This window comes from Scleropages formosus, chromosome 24 (genome assembly GCF_900964775.1).
Source record: "Scleropages formosus chromosome 24, fSclFor1.1, whole genome shotgun sequence".
Lineage (NCBI taxonomy): Eukaryota > Metazoa > Chordata > Actinopteri > Osteoglossiformes > Osteoglossidae > Scleropages > Scleropages formosus.
In genome coordinates, this window is record NC_041829.1 from 13,624,654 (window position 1) to 13,642,360 (window position 17,707).

A 17,707-nucleotide genomic window follows, 5' to 3' on the forward strand; every position below is an offset into this window, starting at 1 on the left:
ACAGTAAAGGCAATATTTTTACACTTTAGTCCTTTCGGAGACTGTTGTTGTTACTTTCATTTTATATATTGATAGAGTCATCATAAAACAGTTGCTGTAAGGTTAGTGGTTAAGGTGCTTTTGAAGTTATTACCGGTAAGGAATTGGTAAGCAGTTATAGACTGTTAATATGACACTATTCATTTCCTCGGGTTTGAGCCCACGGTGCCTGCGGTTTCCCACCTTTTAACGCCCCACCTACCGTTTCTACAGCTGGTGTCGTTGAGATGAAAGAGTTTGTTTGGTGGCAGTGTGGATGCTAAGGTTAGACACCACCTCACCTGTGGACCATCGAGTGGACCAAAGAAAAGATTTGCATTGCTAGCTTAATGCAGAACTCTGCTTAATAGTGACTTTTACTCTGATACTAATCAATTTAATGCTGTCTAGCTAAATATGATTTTTACAGAAGGTGGAAGAGCATTTCCTTTTGGCACTTTCCGCTATTTGCAGTAGAGAGGTAACAGCGAGGTTCGATTCATAGTGACTTCCATGTCTTGTCCAACGATCATTCTGGGAGCAACGATCGTCATTTCTTTGTTTTTACAGCTTGTCGCTCGTAAAACAGGATGTTAAACTGAGCGATGTCAGTAAACGTAGCTGCCAGAAATGACTTTTAAGAGGCAGCTGTCGCCTCTGATGTTTTCAGCTTGAGGTTGCCCTATGTCCCTAATGTCTTCAGCAGCCCTTTTTATTTAGAAGTGTTTCAAAGACATATTAAAATGTCGTAAAAACACTTCGCTGCTAGGAAGGGAGCTTTTCTATCGCAAGTGTTTTTTTGTCAGTTTTTTCGTAACAATTTTTTTCTGAAGCAAAAAACTAATTATTATCCTCCTGATCTATGATCAGTTCTGTAATCTCTACTCATTTTAAATCAGAATTTTGGATGATTCATTTCAGTGCAAACATTGAACTTCTCTCATTAATAGTCCTAAATGTTTTCGATTTACCAGTTTTATGTACTACCTCTTGGAGCATCTGTTTTGCTGCTTTTAGGCTGGGGATATAAATCTTATGATGCCCTCATAAAACTAATGAACAAATGCAGTTGTTAGTCTCATAAATATTATCTTCAATCCTATAGGGGGAATAGGTGATAATTTTCAGTTTATTGACTTGTTAGTTGAGCAAATTGTGTTAGCTGGGTAAAAGTCACAGACATGAGTTTACAACCAGCTGTTATGACTTTATGGTCTGGAAATGTTCCTATGCTAAGTCCATGGCATAACAGAGGAAGCCTGTGAGTGGAGAAGTAAGAGGTGCTAATTCTGTCAAAATATTCAGTTGCAGTAAATGCAGATTTGAACCTTGCATGTTCCAAGATGATATTATTATTTGATGTAAATTTGTAACAGAGCTGTATCCAGCTAGATTTTGCAAAACACAGAGTTTTTGTTGAGTAGAGAGCATTGAGAGGAGTGTCCCACCGGTCCATGAAAAACACCAATGGTATGCCTTTCACAACTAAAACAACTTTCTCTTGGGCTCTTGCCACCTCTAATCTAATTGGTTTCACAGCTCCACTCCATGAAAAGCACTAAGGTGGTGGTTGGGATGAGTGATGTCCAAGTCTCAAAGATGTTTTGATTAATAGTGGTAGGTGCTAAATATAGCTCCCATGTGAGGGCAACCGATCTGAAAGGACAGGCCAGTTAAACAAGGTCACAGCTGAGTGTCTGCTTGGCTGTCCGATATTTGACACTGGATTCGTGTCATCTGCTTGTCCTCCACAAGTTCAAGCTCATGTTGCTTTGGGTTCATCAAGCCCTTTGTTGACTGATTGATTTTTTTTTTTGAACCAGTGCCAATCCATCAGATCACCCCGAGAAGAAGCCTCTCCCAGCTGGCAGTCAACCGAGCGGGGGTAACCACAACCCCTTGCTGCTGAGCCCGGCCAGCCTTCAGCTCGCCCAGCTACAAGCCCAGCTCACCCTCCATCGGCTCAAGTTGGCCCAGACGGCTGTGAGCAACAACACTGCGGCTGCGGCCTCTGTCCTGAACCAGGTGCTCTCCAATGTGGCTATGTCCCAGCCCCTGTTCAACCAGCTGAGGACTCCTGCCATGGTCAGTACCCCCCATGGCCATGCTGGTGGTACCCAGCTGTGCCCAGGCTTCACTCCGAACACACTGGCCTTTACACCTCAGGGCTCACCCTTGGGAAGTTTGGCTTGCAGCGGTGGCTTTAAGGCTGGAGCCCCCGGGGGCATCAGGTTCAGCCACTTTGGAGGCCAGCAGATCTTGGAGTACAGCAAGAAACCGGGCCCATCAGCTGGCCCAACATTTTCCTCTGAAACTGACAGACGTTGCCAGTATGGCTTTCCCAGTGGGACATCTGTTTCCGGAAGCAAACCCAACGATAACCACTTCGTGCCCCTCAGCACACAGGCTAAGGGAGGGAACCCGAGTGGGTTTAAGAGGGATTTCTTTGGCCCGGATGGTCGGGGTCCCCAGAGCGGTTTTGCTGGGGAGCACAACGTGGACTCTTTCCAGTCAGGCGGCCGCATGTGGCAAAACGCGGCCAGCTTCTCCCAGGCAGGGAAGCTGGACGCGGCCCAGAACACAGGCGCTGTGTGGACAAGCGGCAGCCAGCAGTTCCTTTCTAGGGGAGAGCTGTACAACCCGGAGGAGCCCACCCCCGACCCCAGGTCTAACCCTGTTGGTGGGTCGGGTTTTGGCTCGGGCACCCAGGGGATTGTGGGATACCAGCCAGGGGAAGACGCTGTTCCAGGAGTACCGGTGCCTTTGCAGCCACACCAACTCAATGATTTCCATGACGTGCCACCAGCACATCTGCCGCACCAGTGCACCATCTGTGACAAGAAGGTCTATAACCTCAAGGTGGGGGGCGGGGTGTATATTTACCGGAAGTGCAGTTATAACTACATATACTTATATGCTAAATTGATTTCACCTACGCTCATACCGCTTTAGCTTGTATTTACTGCACTTTACCTCCAGATTTTGGCTCCCAGACTTTCTTCTTGCACCTCTGTACAGTACACATTTCTAGCTCCATGGTAACTTTTCTGCCATTTTTTTGTTCGGCAAAGGTAGCTATTGAAGCAGTACAACATTGCGCAGTATTTAACATTCCCTGCAGGAAAGAGGTTTGGTTCATTACTTGTGGGTCACGTGAAGGCTTGCCATATCTCGCTTTCAGTCGGGTAATATGTTTTCAGAGGTTTTATCGGAAGCACACATTTCACACACAAGGCGGTGTGTCTTTAAATTGACAACACGTGGATTCATGGGAGGGCTGGATTCGTGGGAGGGCAGTTGGCAGTGGACGAGAGCTGGGGGTAACCTTTCTGTGAACATGTCTACCGGGCATGTGAGAAATCACCACTGTGCGTGTGTGTCTATGCAGGACTGGGACCAGCACGTGAAAGGGAAGCTCCATCTGCAGAATCGCTCGCTCTACTCGGAAGGGTGAGTCTTACAGATAAAATCAACTGACAGGCACATGCCAAGCGTTAAATTTCGTGTCCGACATTAGTAACGGCGACCATCTCGCTCCTGCGGGATGAGGAACGCGGTGGGCTTTTAATAAAAACAAAAAAAAATACTCTAAAAATCGTAATTCTGATTTATTTTGATTTGCTCAGGATGAGAAATGCAATGCTTGGAAACATTCTTGCTTTATTTTCGTGTTTCCGTGATTATTGTTTTGTCTAGATGGAGTTGAAAAAGCTGCACGCAGTAATTTTGTTAATCCACTATCTCTGTATGAGACGTGGTGATTTAATTTTATAGTTCACCTTGCTGTTGAGTCTTAACAGGGCGAATTTCAGCTCGGTCATAGGATATACTCAGGGGTTCAATACGCTTTCGTCATTCAGCTCAGCTGTCGGATCTGCTCACTTCCCTGCATCTTCAGAAGGATGTCTGAGTTCTTCGGTGAATAGCCCCATGGTATATTCCACTGCTGCCAGTCAAGGTACATTACTGTATTTGTGTATTTGTCTTATCTGACTAGCACTTAGTGTAAATTTAGAGCTGTGAAACTTTTACAGGGGTTGCGCCGTAGGGCCGATTACCTCCCGTTTAGAAATGCGGCCAGTATGTTGTTGCAGGTTATGGTTTAGAGCTGGGTTTCGTAAAGGCATTATTGCACTGTGACTATCACAGTTCAGTACAAAGGCTCATTATCATATTGTCTGTAGCAATTCGGGAAAATGGACCCCACATCATTTTAGCCATCGTTTCAAAAACGCAAGAAATGCATTATCTCTTTAGTCTTCATAAAAAGACATTTCTAATGTGAGAACAGACGTCGTGAGTTGAAATGCTATATCTTAGAAGTTTATTTGTTTTTTTCCAGATGTTTCTACAGGACCTAATTCTAGTTACTTTACCGGAGCACCTATGAAGACCCATCCTGCACCAGGAGCAGGATATCCACTGCCGCAGGCAGGGTCAAAGGTTAGCAAGATCGCGGTGGCTGCTGAGAAGTGAGACACATTCACTAAGCAAATTAGCACCATGGAAGTAAATATGACTTAAAGTGATTGACTAATCTGTACATTGAATTGCTGTCACTGGTACTCGGTGCCTAGTGTATAATGTTCAGGAGTGTGGTTCTTAACATCAGTTTTCAAATTACTCATAGGCTGTTGTTTTAAGAATTGGCATTCTAGATATTTCTTAGTTCTCTGTTGTCACTACTCTTTCTGCTGTTTTGTTTATCATCATACATGACCTGCTGGGATGTTTCGTTTAGTTGTTTATTGGTGTGTAATGACATGAGCTTTGAGTGTCTTTGCTTGTCTGTGATTTGTGGGGTGTCTGTGCACATCGTCTGTCTCAAGAGGTCTGTCGGGAAGTGCTCTTTCCTTATTGATGGTGAAGTTTAGTGATGTGGCATGTTTTGTGATTTGATCTAAAAAGTAAACGCACGTAAACTTCGCGCACGTGAGAAGTTGGATTTTCCTTTCTAGATACCACCCTACTGAAATGTTTGAAATTTTTGTTATTCGTATTACTTGTGGGCACTTTATGTAGTCATTGCCCGCTCAACATCGCAGTTAAGGATCTGAAAGGCTGTCCACTTGTTACGAAGAACGATTGGTTTGTGTTCGTGCGACAACTTTCAGGAGCTGCGTTGTTCTTTCTGACTTCCGTACCGTTCCGTGCTGAGCTTCCGCCCCGCCTGTCCGTAGATGTTCAAAAATTTGCTGCTTAGACCGTCCAAGGCTTACTGGCAAGCGTTTTTCTGGAGTCTTGTTTCTCGAGGCCCTCGGTAGTAAGACTGCCGCCAACAGCACGGCGATGAGCGACACAACGGTGTCTTTTAGGCTTTTATTTACAAATACTTAATGAACGTTCACATTTACTCATCTTAACGCCTGTAAGCAATGCACATGTGCGAGCTGCGGCACCTGCACGGACGCCAATATTAATTATTGATCGGTTACGCAGGCTCGGTTGAAGATATGACCATAACAAATTAGTAAAGGTGGTCCTCGAGTGACAACATACGCTACTTAAGACCACCGGGACTTATGCCAGCAGCCCCGTTAACCTTATTATATTATCTGTAGGTCCTGGCATTCGATCGCAATGTGTTAACAGCAACTGCTCCACCTGCTGTATGATAACGTTGGCCGGCTGCGCCGCCACAAGGAAGCCGTGTTTGTTATCGTTTCGCTCTCGGTCAGCATTTAGCTCTCTAGCAGCAATTGTGTTTCATTTGCGATTAAGTTCATAAATAATTACCGGTACTGTATTTCATTTTATGATTACAGTATTTGTATTATTATTATTATTATATGTTAGTATTACTTTAATATGAATAATGTGTGATATGGTGTGAACAAGTCAAAGACTGAGATCCGTTCATTATTTAAAATGTGTTTTTCAATATTATCTCCTTTTCATCCATTGAAACTGGAACCCTTGATTTGAAATAGTGTAACAGGAGTGTCAGCTAGTGGGTACTCATTTATAATAAGTCACATGCTTGACTCCTGTAGTTGAGACTGGAGCAACACTTTCTTTGCATCTTGTTACAGGGGAAGAATCACTCATTTATAAGGGCTGATGGTGTTACATCTGAATTTTTACAGGAAATTGGTAAATTGTGGGCGGAAAGTGCTCCAGACAGTAGGTTCCTGACCGCTGGGGTTGACGCAAAGCAGGTGGGAGGCATTTGTTGGAATGGGTGTGAGTGTGGTAAAGTCAGGCACCCACCACCCCACATTCCACGTCCACCCTGCAGCTCCGTCCTCCTGGGGCCTTGACGTGACCGCACGGGCTGCAGCTGTTGGCATGGCTGTCATGTTCATGGGTGCGGCTGGACAGGGGGATGGTCAAACCGGTTGAAATGTGCGTGCAAAGGGATCAGAGCACAACAGCATGCACAAGACCCCCGCATCATTAAGGCTCAGCATTGAACTGGACATCTGAGACGATGGTTCACAAAATCCGTCTTCTAGCGCCTGCCCGAGAACCCTGCGGTGTGACCAAATGAGGCTGCTTGGTGAGGAGCGGAGGCACCAGCAAGTGCTCTGACTGATGCTGTGATACTGCCGGACTATTTTGCGTTGACAGTGTCCGCAAAGGCAAGCACATATTTGCAGTGCTTTCTAAAATGTAGACACTAGCCCACGGGAGCGGGATCTCTTCTTCTCGGGCGAATTTCTGGTGGTTTTAGCATTTATTGCATACTGTACCTTCAGGTTCCCTTCATCCTTTCTCACCGGAATTAATGCATTTCACTGTAACAGACAGTTCCCCTAACAAATCTCAGTTTTGTCATGTGCTCTCGACATGTACCAAGCAACCAAGTAAGAATTAGACCCTGTCAAGTACGCCGGGGACTTTTTATTGTCATTGATCTATAGAAGGAAATGGTGATTCACTCCTGCAGGGTGTCATTTTGTGTTGTCCCTATGACGTGACAAAAATCGTGGATCGATGCTTGAAACATGACTCCAAGAACTGGTTGAGCGCCGGCAAAGCATGCCACATTTCCTTCTCTAGGTATCATTGTTACTAAAGGTGCTTGCAGTGTGTACATGAATTGATGAATGTTGCCACGCAACTAAGGATGCTAAGGAACCGCGGACACGGCGTAAAAAGGGACGTCCGGTAAAACGTATAGAATCTCTTTGAGTCGCTGTTATTTACAGCATGACTTCTTTCATCAGCACGTGGTTTATATGTGCTAATGTTAGCACTAGTAAAATGCCCACCTGCCCGGGGAACAGATGGCACCTTTAGCGCTGCTTTATGACATAATGTTAGTGTGATGTAAATATACTGGGGAAGCATTTGGTCTGTCTTAAAGGTGCCACGGCATGAGCTGCCATTTATTGTGCTTTTGCTTTTGGGGCCAAACTTAAGAATACTTTTTAAATGCTTCAATATGAATTTATAAATGGGCTCAGTTCTTGCGTGGGGACGGCACTTTTTCGTTAACTTTGCTATACTTCGATGTGGGAAATTTTAATGCACCGTATCGAATGTACTTAACTAACATAAATACCGGTTAGCCCGAACGAGTGCAAGGACCGGTGGCCCGTGATATAAGTTTCCTTATTCGGGAGCAGTAAGGTGATCCGCAGACGCTCGGTTCCCTCACTTAGACTCTCAGAGGAGGGCCTTGATGAGTTGTGAAAGTGGCGACCGGCACCTTCTTCACCAACAGTGATCCCATGTTGCATAAACAAACAGGAATGTTTCTGCCAAGGGCCAGGTGGCACTCACTCCTTCAGCCATCGTAAAACATGGATCCCGTCTCTAAGAATGGCACCGTACTCGCAAACGTGGAGGAAAATGTACCTTTTGGCTGTGACAAGCAGGAGAAAACTTTATCTCTCTGCATTAAATAGTTTGTACAAATCGGTGAAACCCGCTTGTAAACGTGTTCGATGCCGTGCAACTTATCAAGATTCCACCACAAAAGTTTTACTTAACTCAAAGTAAATTTCAGGCAAAAATAATTTTTCACGTATTGAAATTAAGGCTAAACTAGGAACCCGGAGTTTTCACAGGCAGAATTTGCAAAACCCGCCTGGGAATTTCTTTAATATTTACAGTATTTAACGAGTAGAGATTTTGAAAGCTTGACTTTTGAAGTTCAGCGGAATAGGTGACTTCATCATAGTTACTGGCATAAGCCGCTTCCAAGAAGGCTTTGCTTTCAAGTACAAATTTTTGAAGATTTTTTTTTACATTATCCTGTCATTTTTATTTTAGTTGCATTTTCCTCACTGTTCTTTTTTGAAATTTTCTGTCTGTTGCAGAACGAAATGTGAAATGCAATCAGTCAGTCCAAGGGTATGGAACCAGATTAATTTACCCCACTTTCACAGTGTCGGTAGCTGGGGTCTGGCATTTGTGAGCGCGTGCGATAAGGACAGCAACACGAGGAACGCCTTCCTATTTACGTCATCGGTCAAGAGTCGGTACTGAACAGGATTTTGTGGAGTGAATGTATTCCTGTGAAAATTAAAGCTTTTATAAAATAATTTCACTTGTTACATGTATATCCAAAAATTTCGAAGGACCTAACCTGTAAATACACAGAGGGATTTCTGTATTATTAAGCTTTTATAAATGGTGTAGATAATAAAGTAAGCTGAAAGTGGCCAGAAACTGACAAAGCTATGGACCAGTGCAACACTCCACTAGACAAGCAGATGAAAGTGTTACAAACTCTAAGTAGCTCATCACTGCAAGTTGCTTTGGAGAAAAGTGTCAGCTAAATGAATAAATGTTGATAGAGTTACTGTACGAACAGGTTTCCAGTCCTAGTTCTGTAAGCTGAAAAGCCAGTGTAGTTAGATGTAGCGGTGGTGAACGTGCATATCCTTCATCTGTTAAAAGTATATAGCGGTAATATAAAATTTACATTGTTTTCTCAATGTCTTGTGAACGTTTTTCACAGCAGTAATCAAATTGTCGGAACAAGACTGATGGTATTGGCTTTTTGCACCTCATTATGATTTAAGGAAACCATCAAATTTAAAAAAGCATTTTTATTAGGCAAACAACATGACCCTCGAAGACTGCAGACCTCCTCTAATATTAATTTCAAGGACATAAACATCCTGCTGTGAGCTATTTCTGTGTATATTTACTGAGCCATGCCAAGACTTCCCTTTCCTGGATTTTCTTACACTGAATCTCCCTGGCATGGCGCACCAAAATTATCATGTTCGAACCCCGGTGCGTTTAGGTCGGGTCGCCGGCCAAAGGCCATTAAAGGAGGCTTTGTGGGATTAATATTTGGGTGAAGATATATTTCAGTGGTGGGGGGTGCAGTGGTGCAGTGGGTTGGACTAGGTCCTGCTCTCCGGTAGGTCTGGGGTTCGAGTCCTGCTTGGGGTGCCTTGCAATGGTCTGGCGTCCCGTCCTGGGTGTGTCCCCTCCCCCTCCGGCCTTTCGCCCTGTGTTGCCGGGTTAGGCTCTGGCTCCCCACGACCCTGTATGGGACAAGCGGTTCAGACAATGTGCGTGTGTATATTTCAGTGGCACACATAGTGGAGTTTGAATGTATTCTGCAGATAAATAACTGTTTTGTTTATTACTTTTTATTCATGTTTGAGTTAACCTTGAAAAACATTTATTTGCACACACACAGTATCCTTGATTGTGATGTTACTGAAGGTGATTTTTGTCAGTGATGAAATGATGTGAATGAAATTATTTTTGGAATTGTTCGCAGTGAGCAGAAGCCATCAAACACAATATGTTTTGGTGATCCAGTTAAATCTAGGGTTTCTCACGTACATGGTCTGAGAAGGTCGGCTTAGACACTCTCGCTGTGACAAGCCCACATCTAAATGGTTTGTTTCTTGTGATACATGTTGGAGTTGAACGAGAGAGAAACAGCGCAGCGGTGGTGTGATGGTGGCCTGCTCAGTTGATGTCATGAATCTGTCAGGTAGCTATTTGTAAGGATTTTCTCCTTAGAAATACCGGTAAAGGAACTGACCCTCTGTGATGACCCTTAACCATCCGGCCCCAGACAGTCCCGCAGATGTCAGTGTCTGTCAGGCTGCTTGGACGGCAGCACGGTGCACAGTCCGCTGGGAGCGAGAACATCAGTCTTGTTTAACTTGACAGATTATGTGCAGGAATGACCTGACTGGACAGATTTAATCCCACGGAAGACCATCTAACATATTTAGGCTTTGGCAAAATATGAGTGCAGCCCTCATGCAGTCTCTTGACGCTTGTTACTGCTCAAGTAACTAAATGACAGATGGGAACCTGTTGACAGACTATGGGTCATTTTTCTTTGTGAATGTCTAGGTAATTTTTCTGTTTGTCTTTAATTTCGTATTTGTTTTTTTTTTTTTAATTGTTCTGCTTGTATGTAGAGTTCTTGAACCTCAGATTACTATAATTTTACAAAATGCTGAGAAATTATAATAAATTCATGTGTGATTCCAGTACTAATTTTTTTCAGCTACGCCTCCAATAAACACAAATTGTTATTAACACAACTCTTATGTAATTGATACCTCTCTCTATTGTAAGTTTTAAAGATTTGTACACTAAGCAATTTACAGTTATGTATTCATTAACACGGCCAGGTAACCTTTTCATTTTTTAGGTACTTTTTTTTTTATCAGTTTAGGTTAAGTACCCTGATAAAGGGCGTTACAGCAACAGATGGGATTCAAACCCAGTTGTTTCACTTGCCAGCTCTAACCACTGCTATACCTTCTCCTCCTGTATGACTTATTATAAACATCTACTGTGCTATGAAAAATGTTAAAGTAATACTCTGGAAAGTCATGTTGCTATATTTTTTCTTCAGCAGAATGTTTGCTAACAAAGCAATGTTTCCTCATTAGTTCGCTCCCAGGAACAATGTCCCAGGTCGAGTTGTTCACATCTGTAATCTACCAGAGGGCAGCTGCACAGAGAATGATGTCATCAATCTGGGACTTCCGTTTGGCAAAGTCACCAACTACATCCTCATGCGGTCCACTCACCAGGTGCTCGAGTTGTCCGTTAGTCACCGCTGGAGCTACACTCATCCAGCATGCATAAACCCGTTTCCCTGGTTTATGGATTCGTTTTATTTCATGCTTATTTGTTAAAAACATGTTGTAGCAACATGTATCGTTTCAGATGTATGCATTCAATGGCAACTCTTTGAAAATGGATATAACAGTTAGGGTATTATTTGATGCATCCTTTTTACATCCTTTCTTCCCCCTTTTTCAAGCTTCAGGCAAACTGTTACAAATACTTTAGTGACACATCTGTACGTCCGCATGTGTTTACAGGCCTTTTTGGAAATGGCCTATGTGGAGGCAGCTCAGGCAATGGTTCAGTTCTACCAGCTACAGCCTGCCATGATCAATGAACAGAAACTGCTGATCCGAATGTCAAAACGATACAAGGAGCTACAACTCAAGGTAAGAGTTCAGCTGCAACCATTTGTGATATACTAGGATGTGAAATAAAATAAGGAAGAGTCACCCAATTTATTTGCTTTCCAGAAACCAGGGAAGGATGTAGAGGCCATTATCCAAGACATCAATTCTCAGAGGGAAAGAGAAGAAATGCAGGGGCTTGAATGGTAAGATGCTAAGCACTGGCCAGTCCTAGTCAAGTGTTAAAGAATGCATTTTAATAAATGCATTTTAATAAGCCTTACATCTGAAACAAGAGGTGAACTGGCCTTCTGTCTAAAAAGTTACTTATACTGTATATGTAACCATTGGTTGATAGCGTTGCTCACTCTTGCTGCTGTCCTGCAATTAGTTTTTCTGAGAGAGGAAAGGTAAAACTTTTTGGTCATTCATATATTTACAGAGGGAACTTCTGGTGCAAACTGTAACATAAAGACACATTTCTTGCCAAGAATGAATGAATGAATGAATAGATGAAGGAATGAATGAAACTATTAATACCAGAGGGCAATTCTGTTTGGGGTAGGGGCTATGGTAGGAGCAGTGTACGGCACAAAACATATGTACACACGAAAATACTGTACATACTGGCATATAGTCACTGAAGACATTAAAGACACAGGGATAAAGAAGTATGTGGATAATTTATGTAAATGAGTTACTCAGCCAGATACCAAATCAAGTGTATTTACCCAAGAATTCAAGAAGAATGTAAAAGGAATCAGCTGATTACTGTATCGCTTAATGTTTCTCCAAACTAGAAGAGTGTTGAATACCATAAAATTTTCAGATACGCATAGAATCTTGCTTAATTTGTGCAATGCGGATATAAACTTTATATACGGAAGCCCCCTTATCTCGTTCAGTTGTGAAAATTTAGAAAACGTGTTTCTGGGCCAATTTATTACCACCAGATTTTTCCTATACTTTCCTTGTACACATGTGGAGAAATGTAGGAGAAATTATGCGCTGACACTGTGGCACGGGAGCGTGATGTCCTCCTCATTGTCTGGCTCTCACTTGCCGTCTCGGGTTCTACAGCTACCCGCCTGAACGAGCAAGGTCCCGAAGCCCCATCAGTCGCTCTTTGAGTCCCCGCTCCCACAGCCCTAGCTTCACGTCCTGCAGCTCGGCGCACAGCCCGTCGGTGCCCAGCCGCGCGGACTGGGACAATGGCCTTGGTCCTAGGCGCGGCTCCTGGGACCGGTCATCCCACGTGCGGCAGGAAGAGGAGCGTGACGGGGCCAACTGGCGGAATGGGGATGAGGAAAGGCCGAATGGCAGACTTCCGGAGAGGAGGAAGCTGTACCACAAGCTGGTGGACAGGTCGAGCCCCATGTTGGCAGAGGACTGGACAGAGGGCATGAGAGGAAGCAGGAACTGGGGGAGAGACTACCCCAGGGGCAGTCCTCAGGGGCTCCCCTTCTCCTCATACAGAAACAAGGAGGAGGATTTTTACAGGAAGGACCCCGTCTACAAGTCAGACAAGACCCTAAGGTCACCCCACCAACGTTATGAAGTGCCAAAGCTGAAGAAGAAGGAAGCGGCAGAACATCACAGGTCCCGACACATGGAAACGGAGGCACCGGAGGATCTTGGAGCAACAAGGACACCTGAGGACAGAAAACAGCCTCCATCTGCTAAGGGGAAGAACAAGAAGTCTACACAGAAGCAGAAAGTGGAGAAGGATGATAAGAAATTAGAAACTCAGGTGTGCATAAATTATGATTATTCTTATTCTTGATTACTCACATGTTGCTCTTACCATCGTGCCATGGAGCATAGTTATATATTTAATGTATTTTAGGAAGTTACATGAATATTTCATACACATTAAAAAATATGTCTAAACATCGGTAAATGTTGTTGCTAATTGTGTGCAGGGAGACACAGAATTGCACTCAAAGGACAACTCGGAATCTCTACCTCGGGATGAAAGCGAAAAGGAGAAAGAAAGTGGGGTATGTGCTTTTTTCCCTTTTTCTCTGCGCTTACGATAGCATCTTGACCGATGCCGAATCGTCCGCAGGTAAAGCGCTCGGCCCTGCGTGCAGCCAAGAATCAAACTAATTCTCTGGGGCTACCAGTCGTCTTTCTCATTTCCAACAAGACAAACTGTGAAACAAATGTCTTTTGTGATGTACAATTACCAGTGACACGCTTACCTGTTGTAGCAGTGTCCTACAGCTCTATCTGGTGATATATTCCAGACAGAAAGTCCATTTTCAATAGCTCTTGTAAGTGGATTAGTTGGAATAAGTTTTCCTGACCCACTTTAGAATGTTACTGAATGTGGCTGAAAAACTGAGACATGCCACATTTTTGTGTGATGCTTCATGATGTCGTCAGCAACAAATTTACTGCTTTCACCGGATGATGCTTGGGTGTAACTTCAGACACTTTGGCCTCCAGGCAGAGGAATGTGGCAGCGGAGACGAGAAGGAGGAGTTTTGGTATCCCAAAAACATGGAGGAGCTGGTGACAGTGGACGAAGTAGGTGAGGAAGATGACGGCACGGTGGAGCCGGACCTTCCAGACCTTCGAGAAGAGGGTGTGGCGCAGGGAGCAGCCGAGGAGGAAGCAACTCGGACGGCAACCGCTGAGGACTCCGAGAAGAGGGAGATCCCGAAAGAGGCAGCTCAGGCAGATGAGACAATAGAATCGCAAGAGAGTATTCTGGAGACACCGTCCAACGCAAGTCCAAAAAATTCACACCCGGATTCAGCGGCACAAGGGCAGCCTGCCTCCGGTCTCAGTGACTTTGCCAGCCAGGAGATCCAGGCTGCAATCGATGGGACACTCAGTTGCAAGGATACAGACAAGGCTGCTGTTCCTTCCACACAGGTGTGTGTCCCTAGTCACACGGGGGTAGGCAAAGGTGACCAACCTGCGGACACACTCAGCAGTGCTGGAACGGGACTGCCGGCGGAGGCTCTTGAAGCAGGAAATGTTGAAACTCCATGCAAGGATGAAAAGCCAAAGAAAGGTACAGCCGCCTGCTTTGTGCCACCTGTGGCTGCAAAAAAATTCAAACATAAAGCTCTCCTACGTTTCACATACAGTATACAACTCTCCTTGTAGGAGACATTTCTGTAAGTTATCACTTATACACACACACACACACACACACACTTTCTGAACCGCTTGTCCCATGTGGGGTCGCGGGGAACCGGAGCCTACCTGGCAACACAGGGCGTAAGGCTGGAGGGGAGGGGACACACCCAGGACGGGACGCCAGTCCGTCGCAAGGCACCCCAAGCTGGACTCGAACCCCAGACCCACTGGAGAGTAGGACCCAGTCCAACCCACTGCGCCACCATGTCCCCCCTTATCACTTATATATTTAACACATAAATGACGTTAAATAATACAGCATTTTTGCTTGAATAGCAGATAATAGCAGTGGCATGATGATGTCAAAATTACAGATATTCAAAAGTATTTCAAAAGTTAAGAAAACATGACAGTCACTGGCAGCCACTCAGGCTGCTTTTTTTTCTCTAAAATCTTTTCATTAACCAAATATGTTTTTTACAGTAATAGATTTAATTCTGAGAAATTAAATCACTGTTGAATAGCAAGGTTGATTCCTCCAGATAGAAAACGATCAGAGTGTGATAAAACCTTTCCTTTCAGATGCCCAGAACACATCACAAAGTCGGGGATCTGATCAGCCGGAGGTGGGAATAAAGGTATCGTGGGAACAAGACAAAGTTTTCAACGAGCACAGCATACCATTGGGTGAGCATCTGCTGTTGAGTACGCGCAAGCTACATTGGCCCTGTCATGTCGAATTACCTTTGGTGGCATGGAAGCTCTGCTTATTTTAGCAAACAAAAAAGTGGTCTTACGATCACTTTGTTTACAGCTCTGGAATGTCCTTCTGGATGAGCATTGCTGCACCGTTGATGTATTACGTAAGAGCTGATTTAGTATTACTACAGCGAGCGGAGAGTTGTACTTGGCCGTCCTCTTGGGATTGTCTCTATTTTCATCACATGGTTCTGAAGCACGTGGTGTCACTAAGAAGGCTGCGCATTTTTAAGACACCTGTTCTCGCCAGTAGTTAAAGCAAACTTACCTTTCTGTGCTATTCTTATTCAGCTGGAATGAAAGTGCGTACGCCGTCATGCCCCGGGATAACGCCCGTTCGTGTTGCCGGAATTCACCCTCACAGAAAGCTCTATGTGATACCCATACTTCGGCTGATGAGGCATTTATTTTAATTTGCCAGGACTGAATTTTGATTTTACGCATCTCCGGACAGCCGAACAGTGTGAGACCAGAACTAACCGCAGTCTCTTTTTTTTTTGCAGTTCTGTAGTTGACTCATTCTGCATTAAGCTCTCAGCCTCCATTACCCCTCGCTTGCTAGTTTCTCCTGTTAGGGTTGGTAATCACCGTCCGGACAATGCCAGCTTGCTCAGCGGAAGTGAATTAATGTATATCGCTTTCTTCTGCGTTCAAGCACTGCTCCGTTGCGTTAACGGTTGAGTTACCGCACAAACCTTGAGTGTCATGTTGTAGTGCCCCCCTGTGGTTTTCCCGTAGACGGGGATTCTTGGAAATGCTCTTTAATATCACAGGATATGTCTGAAACGCAGCCGTGAACAAGACAAATAGGCGGTACAGGAACTGATGTGAGACGTAAGTGAACCCCGTGCACGTTACTCCCAAGCGTAGAGCTCCCTTCCAGAGCTGGCTGCCCTGAACAGCCATCCCACAATGCAGAGCGACGCAAACTTTGCGGAATAAACGCTAATAGGAACCTACTGGAACTCGACGGAACACGCTGGAAGTTGTACAGAAATACAAATAGTCTTAGTACTGCTCATCACAATGGAACTAATGTACGGTTTCCCCATTGGCGCTGTCACAATATGCATGTATATTTCGTTTGTGAGCATTCGTTAGGTGTACTGTACGTAACGGCAGTGAGGGAGCTGAACGCTGTACAGTGTTATAGAGTAATTCATGAAGGGCAACTGCCTTGTTATGTTCTGTTATGATAACTCACGTTAACCATTGAAGAAACTGTCTGTTTTCATGGGATCTGGTGATATTTCAGCATAAGCGGAAGTCCATTTTTGGGCTTGGAGGCATAAAAATGTTACCATTTAGAGAATTTGTGCGTGGAAGGATGTTCGTCGGGGAAGAATTTTGTTATGCGGGTATGAGTACAAAACAAATCTTCGGCTAACATACTACGGTTTGAGTAAACAATGATTAAACAGTGGAAAATTAATTTATACCACAAAACACATGCAGTGAGATCACTTATCGCATAAGTTAATTTAAAAAAATGGCGCAGTGGGTTGGGCCGGGTCCTGCTCTCCGGTGGGTCTGGGGTTCGAGTCCCGCTTGGGGTGCCTTGCGGCGGACTGGCGTCCCATCCTGGGTGTGTCCCCTCCAGCCTTACACCCTGTGTTGCCGGGTTAGGCTCCAGTTCCCCGTGACCCCGTGTGGGACAAGCGGTTCAGAAAAATGTATATTGTATGTATGTTTAGTCCCATAAGTCATTTCAGCTTTTGGACTGTGTTCTTATAAAGTTAGTTTTTTTTTTCCCCTTAATTTATGTTCATAAATGTCTGCAGGAGTGGAATTCATCGTGCCCAGGAGCGGGTTTTACTGCAAGCTCTGTGATCTGTTCTACACAAGTGAGGAGACGGCCAAAACGTCCCACTGCAGGAGCACAGTTCACTATAGGAACCTGCAGGTGAGAATACACGGACCAGAGTGGCTGCTTCTTACTCACTCACTTTCTTTAACCACTTATCCAGGTCAGGCCTTCAGCAATTTGGAGCCTATCCCAAAGGCACAGGGTGTCAGGCTAGTTTGGGTTCCGCCTGGACAGACTGCCGATCTGCAGGGTAGCCACCCACGCACTGACACACTAAGGGCAATTCAGATGCCCCAGTTCACCCATAACACTTGTCTTTGGACTATCGGAGCAAACGGAAGGCCCTGCAGGAAACCCACACGGACATGGGAGAACTTTCAAACCTGCGCTCAAACAGCCCAGATGCTGAAAGACAGCACTACCCACTCTCCTGCTCACAAAGGAGGCATCATGCTCGCTGAATACGGCCTCTGGATGTTGGCTTCAGCAGTCTGACTTTGCCTAAAAACGTGCAGCTGAATACGACCCGACTGAGAGTAGTCTTTAAACAGTCATCATAGTCATTGAATAGCCGCATAGTCACCCTAGTTATTCAGCACAGCTGTGTTGTTTGAACACTGCCCAGAAGAAACATTCACCTTCTCATTATGTTGCTTTTTGTCGTGCGGCGTTA

The 17,707-nt window shown here is 44.7% G+C and overlaps 1 protein-coding gene across 1 annotated transcript in view; it reads left to right on the forward strand.

Annotated features, from left to right (window-relative positions):
• Window positions 1-17,707, forward strand: part of rbm20 (RNA binding motif protein 20) — a 59,415-nt gene that overhangs the window by 37,722 nt on the left and 3,986 nt on the right. Inside the window, exons 2-13 of the mRNA XM_018726412.2 lie at window positions 1,842-2,877; window positions 3,407-3,468; window positions 3,879-3,976; window positions 4,361-4,461; window positions 10,848-10,991; window positions 11,286-11,417; window positions 11,502-11,581; window positions 12,456-13,125; window positions 13,298-13,375; window positions 13,827-14,400; window positions 15,051-15,155; window positions 17,009-17,130. Coding sequence (XP_018581928.2) covers window positions 1,842-2,877; window positions 3,407-3,468; window positions 3,879-3,976; window positions 4,361-4,461; window positions 10,848-10,991; window positions 11,286-11,417; window positions 11,502-11,581; window positions 12,456-13,125; window positions 13,298-13,375; window positions 13,827-14,400; window positions 15,051-15,155; window positions 17,009-17,130 — 3,202 coding nt within the window. The remainder of the gene's footprint in view (window positions 1-1,841; window positions 2,878-3,406; window positions 3,469-3,878; window positions 3,977-4,360; window positions 4,462-10,847; window positions 10,992-11,285; window positions 11,418-11,501; window positions 11,582-12,455; window positions 13,126-13,297; window positions 13,376-13,826; window positions 14,401-15,050; window positions 15,156-17,008; window positions 17,131-17,707) is intronic.